This window comes from Gavia stellata, chromosome 11 (assembly GCF_030936135.1).
Source record: "Gavia stellata isolate bGavSte3 chromosome 11, bGavSte3.hap2, whole genome shotgun sequence".
In the NCBI taxonomy this organism is placed as follows: Eukaryota; Metazoa; Chordata; class Aves; order Gaviiformes; family Gaviidae; genus Gavia; species Gavia stellata.
The window spans coordinates 27,842,235-27,848,735 of record NC_082604.1 but is presented as its reverse complement, the minus strand read 5'-3'; the positions used below and the strand labels follow the sequence as shown (position 1 = coordinate 27,848,735).

The window sequence follows — 6,501 nt, the reverse complement described above, 5'->3', positions numbered from 1 at the left end:
TGAATAACCCCGTGTATACAATCACTAATAAAATGCTGCAGAGTAGTATCTTAGAAGCATCTGCAGGTGTAACAGTATAATTTAATATTGTTGAAGTGCTTTATAAATATTTAAAGAGTTCTCCAGAATCCAGTATTTTCAGATTTAGTCTGTCCAACACAATAAGTTGACTAATGTTCACCAGAATCTGATGACAGAAGTTCTTAAAGTGTTTCAATTTCCTTAAAGATTGTAGACGTCTCCTTTGAGCTGCTGTAGTGTTTTGCAAATGTGGTTAGTCTTTGGAGAGCTTCTGACAAACCTTCTCCTGTGATAGCACAACAGGGTTGTACATACCAATTTCTGTCACTGCAGTACTTCTTCATGTTGAATTTCCTGGTTATTTCCTCAGCGTTCAAAGCTCCAGGCAAATCCTGCTTGTTCGCTAGCATGACAACTGGTACACTTTTTATAAATTCATTCTTTAAAATGAGTTCAAATTCTTTCTTTGATTCTTCCAGGCGTTGCTTATCGGAGCTGTCCACGACATACAGCAGTCCGTCTGGGTCTTCCAGGAAATTGCACCAAACCTGTCTCATTTTCTGTTGTCCTCCAACATCCCAAAATGTCAACGTAAAATCTTTCCCCATTTCAATCATATCAACATTGAAGCCGATTGTTGGAATTGTTAGAAAAACATCGTTATACTTGAACTTGTACAACAGTGTAGATTTTCCCGCGGAATCAAGTCCCAACATCAGTATGTTGGCTTGCTTGACTTTGGAGTGTTTGGTGTGCTGGAGGCCCATTTGTGCTGTGGCGTCCTCTAGAAGCCTTTAAAGCTGGAATTCACCGTCTTCCGTGAAGCCAGTTTTTGTCAGTAAGATGTCTGTCTGCCTCTGTGAGATGAAGCACGAAGAGTAAGGAAGGGGAAGAAGCAGCTTTGCGCTGTGAAAAGTAACAGCTCCGTACAAATACATGCTGGCTTTTATCAACTTGATAATATGCAAACAGTATTTATGAAGGTATAATGTTCAGTGCCAAGCCTGTGGGTGGAACAACTATGAGTAACGTACCAATTGGTCACAAGCGCAAAGGTTACAGTCTTCGAACATGTTTGAACAGTGAACCACACTTACATGACCATTTAAAAACTCTTTACGTTGTAAAATTGTGTGTATCGAACCAGCAGCAGCCTGGTTATACTCCCTAATCCCACGGTCCAGGGAACCGCTAGCTGTCTGCCCTGTTTCAGTGTGTGCCAGGAGATCACAGAATCACAGAATCAGTAAGGTTGGAAACGACCTGTAAGATCATCACGTCCAACCATCAACCCAACCCCACCATGCCCACTAAACCATGTCCCACAATGCCTCGTCCACACCTTCCTTGAACACCTCCAGTGAGGGTGACTGGAGGATAAATCCCTTTATTACTACATCCGCATCCGTTTTGGAAAAGAAACTAAATACAAAAAAGCCAGCGAGGGGAGGAAATCTTGAGGTTTGTCTACACTTATCAATCCACAAAATGACAAGGTACCTGATTTATCAGTGCATCTCGTCTCCCAGCAACAAATTAATTTCAAGTGGTTTCTAATCTAAGTCTACATGGATACATCAAACTGTAAGAGAACTCCACTTAAAAATGCGCTCTGCTCTAACTGGCTGCTGCGGACTCCGTCAGTTACTCCTCCTGCCCACTCATGCATGAAGTTGTCCACTTTGATTACGCTGTCGGAGTTGTAAACTCAGTGAATTATGTTTGTATGAACAAGTTTAACTGCACTCTGCATGGTGGAGACTAAATATAGATCTTATGATCTGGTCATTACTGAGATTCAGCTACCTGAAATTAAAAATCTCTGTCAGCTTCATTATGCTCTATTCTGTTGGCGCCCACTGAGCTACGATCAAGATTTCCTTCAGGAAAGGAACAAGAAGGGGGAAAGTAACTGAGTCTCCATCGAAAGATCATTTTTTGGCAGCATTCTAAATAGTATAATAAAAAAGAGGAGATAGAAAATTTAGTGTAATATTTTTTAATTCATATTGTACCTCCTTTTTTTTTACAGTTGGGCTGGTCCAATGCGTACCGAGTACTGCAATACTTATTTGCCCTTATACCCAGATGCACTAGTATTAGTTATACCATTTGTCTTTGCTTCAGAAAGTACACAATCAGCAAAAAGATGTAAAGGTCTTCTGGGCAAATGAGCTGCTGACTGATAGGGTAATCATTTCGATAATTACGACATTGGTTGCTCAGATATTACCCACGTTGCGTCAAATAAACCTCAGTCTTGACAGACAAGTTATAATCTGGTTTCTCTGGAAGCTAAAAGGGTTATACCAGAACTAATTGGGGGCAACAAAAGATGACAGTGACATACTCACTGTTGTACATTTTTCATAGTTAATAACATGTATAGATTACGTATAAGATTTTTTTCAGACGCAGGTCATGATCTATTAAACCAGGGAAGAAAGCGTTTGCATTTCTTTATAAATAATGTATATGAATGAATCAAAAGATGGGGAGACAGGAAAGTATGCAAAACACATTGTTAACATGGTCAAATGAATCAGAATTCCCTGCAAAACAGCGTGCTGTTTCCTTGAAATACGGTTATCCTGATCAAGGGCAAAACCTCCCTCCTGTGCGAGCTGTGACAGAGCGGATGGATGGTCTGCGTCCCTGGGTCACGCTGTGGTTTAGAGTACTTACAGTTTTCTGCTCTGTGTGTTTGCTCCAACCGTGCTCGATATTTATGGTCTCAACTGTTATTTTATGACATCAGACTATCACTTTAAAGAAGTGATAAAGCAATGTCTGACTTTTTACAAGCTAATTAAATTTATTTCCAGCTAGCTCCCGGAGACTCCATGGTTTTGCAGGTTTTAGCTGTACCCCAGTCAAACGTGAGTTTGGTTCCGAGCAAGATTTTGTGATGCAGAGCCACGTCCAATAACAATTTCCCGTGTTACTTTGGGGTTTATAAACCAGCATGAGATCAAAACGGAGCCATAGTCAGCGGCACAAGATGCAGAGCGATGCAACCTTCTGCTTGCAGGTTCTAAATCTCTATTTCCACCGCAAGGCAAGTGTTTGAAAGAATGAGAAAACCACCTTTGGTTTGTCCAAAGGTGTATTTGCTTTGCTGGGGTGAGGCTATCTGGCTTGTGCCGGGTTTGCCTGTATGTTTAGTTTAAAAAACCCAGAGTAATAAACCAAACCGGGACAGCTGATTTACCATCCATTGATCTGAACTCAAACTTTGCACAATAAACCTTTCGTAAACGATGTAGGTTTATGTAAACTACGTAGGTTCCCAAGTTGTCCCAGCAGGATATTCCACCACGGCTGCATGCTTTTGTAATGCTACAAGGTGTAATTAATGCAAGGTAACGTGGGGAGGCTTGGGGGTGCATCCTCACCACGATCGATTCCCGTAGTTAAAGCAAGAGAGCAAGTTCAATTGGAAAACGCCTGCCTCTTCTTCCCCGGAACCCGTAAGCTTTAATCCCGCACCTAACCATGCCGGGATTTTTAAAAGAAGGAGCCAGCCGGAGCCCTGCGAGGACGTGCCGGGGGCAAACCCAGCGGCAGGCCGAGCGCCCCGCGACGCCATTTGCTACGCCCTCCCGGCGCTGCCGGGCCCCGCCGCCGCCCTCCCGCGCCCAACGCCCCGGCTCTGCCGGCCCCGGCGCCCGCTGCGGCCCCTGCGAGGAGGCGGAGGAGGAGGCGGGCATTTCCCGGCGCCAGCCGCCCCCCGCTTCCCCAGAGCGCGGCCCGCTTTTCCGAGCGAGACCCGCGGCCGCTGCTGTCAGGAGGCGCGGCCGCTACGCGCGGGAGGCGCGACGCGACGCCCTGCCCCGCCCGGCTGGCGGGCGGCACGGTGACGGTAACGGTACCGGTGACGGTGACAGCGGGCGGGCGGGAGCGGCGGGGCGCGCGGGGCCTGAGGGGGCGCGCGGGGCCTGAGGGGGCGCGCGGGCAGGCGGGCGGGCTGGGCGGTGGCGCCGCCATTTAACGCCGTGAGGGCGGGCGGGGAGGCGACGGCCGCCCGCGGGGTCCCCCCGGGGCCCCCCCGGCATGTCGTGAGGCGGCGGCGGTAAGCGGTAAGCCCGCCCTGGGCGAGGCGGTTGCGGGTGTGCTGGGGGGAAGGAAGAGCTCTGGAAACTGCGTGCGGGGGAAGAGCTCCTCTGTAAATGCAAAACGCTCTTCTGACACCGGATTTTCCTTTTTTTTTTTGGATAGAAAACAGTTAAATGGCTTTAAATTTTCCTATGGTTTCAGCAGGGGGCAGTAGCTTTCTTCTTAATGAATTCTGCCTTTCGGGCTGTTACCTCTTAATTAACCTATGCCTTGTGAAAAGTTGCCCAGGACGGAGAATTAAGATTGCTTGGGCAATTTGAAGGGAGACCGAGTCATTGTTAAAAGTTATTTAAAATAATTCTTGATGTATTCTTATATTAGATCATTAGATACATGTTATATAGTTATATTAGATGTTAATAATTGATATTATAAGATCATCATAGCCCAGGATACTGCAAAAATTCCTCTAGTTCCTCTTAGTAGTAAGCCATATGAAGAAAACGAGAAGCCAGGAACAGTAATCTATTTCCAAGTAATTTCTGCTGGTAGCTTAAAAAAAAAAAGGATTTATTTATTTTTCTATACATCTAACATTATAAATATGGTATTTTTTTTTAATCTTTAAATTGGGCTATCCACTGGTAGTTACTAGGCTTTAATGAATATAAGAATGTGCCACCTTTTTCCTGTCAAGAATGTCGGCACTCAGTGATTACCTAGCTATAGCAGAGTGTGAGAAATGTGTCTAAAATTACTCTAGAGCGTGCTCAGTACGTGTTTTCTTACATTTGTTTTAAAGTTGATCAGTTTTACCTGTCAGCATAACCTCAGAGTCCATCCTGCCAGCAAGCTCTGAGCTTGGAAGCAAATGAAGGTATTTCCCTGAAGGGAGCAGTTCGTGACCTGGTGTTGCTCCTGCCGCACGTCCCGTGCCGCCGCGGTACAACTGGAAGGCAAGAACTGCCGGCAAAGAAAGTCTGGAAGTGGTGGAGAACCTGTCCTGGGTGTAGCTGGAAGGTCTGCAACTGCAGCCTTACGAGGAGCGGCTGAGGGAACTGGGGTTGTTCAGTCTGGAGAAGAGGAGGCTGAGGGGAGACCTCATCGCTCTCTACAACTGCCTGAAAGGGGGTTGTGGGGAGGTGGGTGTTGGTCTCTTCTCCCAAGTGAAGAGTGACAGGACAAGAGGAAATGGCCTCAAGTTGTGCCAGGGGAGGTTCAGGCTGGATATTAGGAAAAATGTCTTTCCTGAGAGAGCGGTGAAGCACTGGCAGAGGCTGCCCAGGGAGGTGGTGGAGTCACCATCACTGGAGGTGTTCAAGGACCGTGTGGATGTGGCACTGTGGGACATGGTTTAGTGGGCATGGTGGGGTTGGGGTGGTGGTTGGACTTGATGATCTGGCAGGTCTTTTCCAACCTTAGTGATTCTGTGATTCTGTGCACCACCTCGAGCAAAAGTGCCAGCTCAGCTTTCAGACCTTGCTTCTTCAACCTCATTACTTTGGTTTAAGCAGTTGAAATACAAAGAGAAGGGGATTTTCCTGTTGAGGGCTGTGGTTAGGGTTTTGCCTTTAATCTGCCCTTTTATTCTTTTCTGTGTGTGTTTGCAGCCAGAGTTCTGCACTTAATGATGTCGGAGGATGACTGGCCGTATTTTGAATTCTCATTGCTGCAGAAACATCTGTCTCATGTTTTGGGGAGTGCAGTTTCTACCCCATGACTATAATAAAAGCTGTGTTTTGGGGAACCTGTGCTAGCTTGCAAACAGTTCAGCGTATCGCTGGAGGAATTTGAATATAGGGAAGAGAACAGCAAGGTTTTTTGGGACCAGACTTCCTAGCTCCTCAGGAATCACGCAGCAAAACAGCATTTTACAGTGCTTGTCCTGGATGCCCTGTGGTGCAGGCTTTTCGTAAGGACACGGTAGCTCTAAGATTATGTTTTGCATAGTGTGGGCAAAGGACCTGAACTGATGATTTATTTTCACAGATTTTTCATTACGTAGCAGGTATGGGTCTCTGATTCTGTTGTTCAAAATGTCATGTAATCAGGCTTTTCTGTCCATAAAGATCAAAATCCTTACAATCAGATTATTTTTCCATGAGGTAGTCAAGAACTGATCAAACTTTGGTATGCTTTTACTTTAAATTGATAGTCAAACCCTGAGAAATGTTATTTATATAAAATCAAATACATAAGCACTGGTATATAACTTAGGTTATTTTCTTCCAGTATGTATTTTTCATACTGTTCACTCAAAGTCAGGTTGGTATATATAAAGAGAGAAGAATTGAGGATATGTATTATTCCCCCCCCCCCCCCCCCCAAAGCCGGGAAGGAAATACTAGATTGGCAAATCTGAGTTTTTTGCGGTTATAATCAACTTCTCTAAATGCAGTTCGAACAGTCCCGATGTCAGTTCCC

The 6,501-nt window shown here is 45.5% G+C and overlaps 1 protein-coding gene across 1 annotated transcript; it reads right to left on the bottom strand.

Annotated features, from left to right (window-relative positions):
* Window positions 1–203: 203 nt before the first annotated feature.
* On the bottom strand, window positions 204–788 carry ARL14 (ADP ribosylation factor like GTPase 14). The gene has a single exon (XM_009811643.1). The coding sequence runs from the start codon at window positions 786–788 to the stop codon at window positions 204–206; it is 585 nt and encodes a 194-aa protein (XP_009809945.1).
* Window positions 789–6,501: the final 5,713 nt, after the last annotated feature.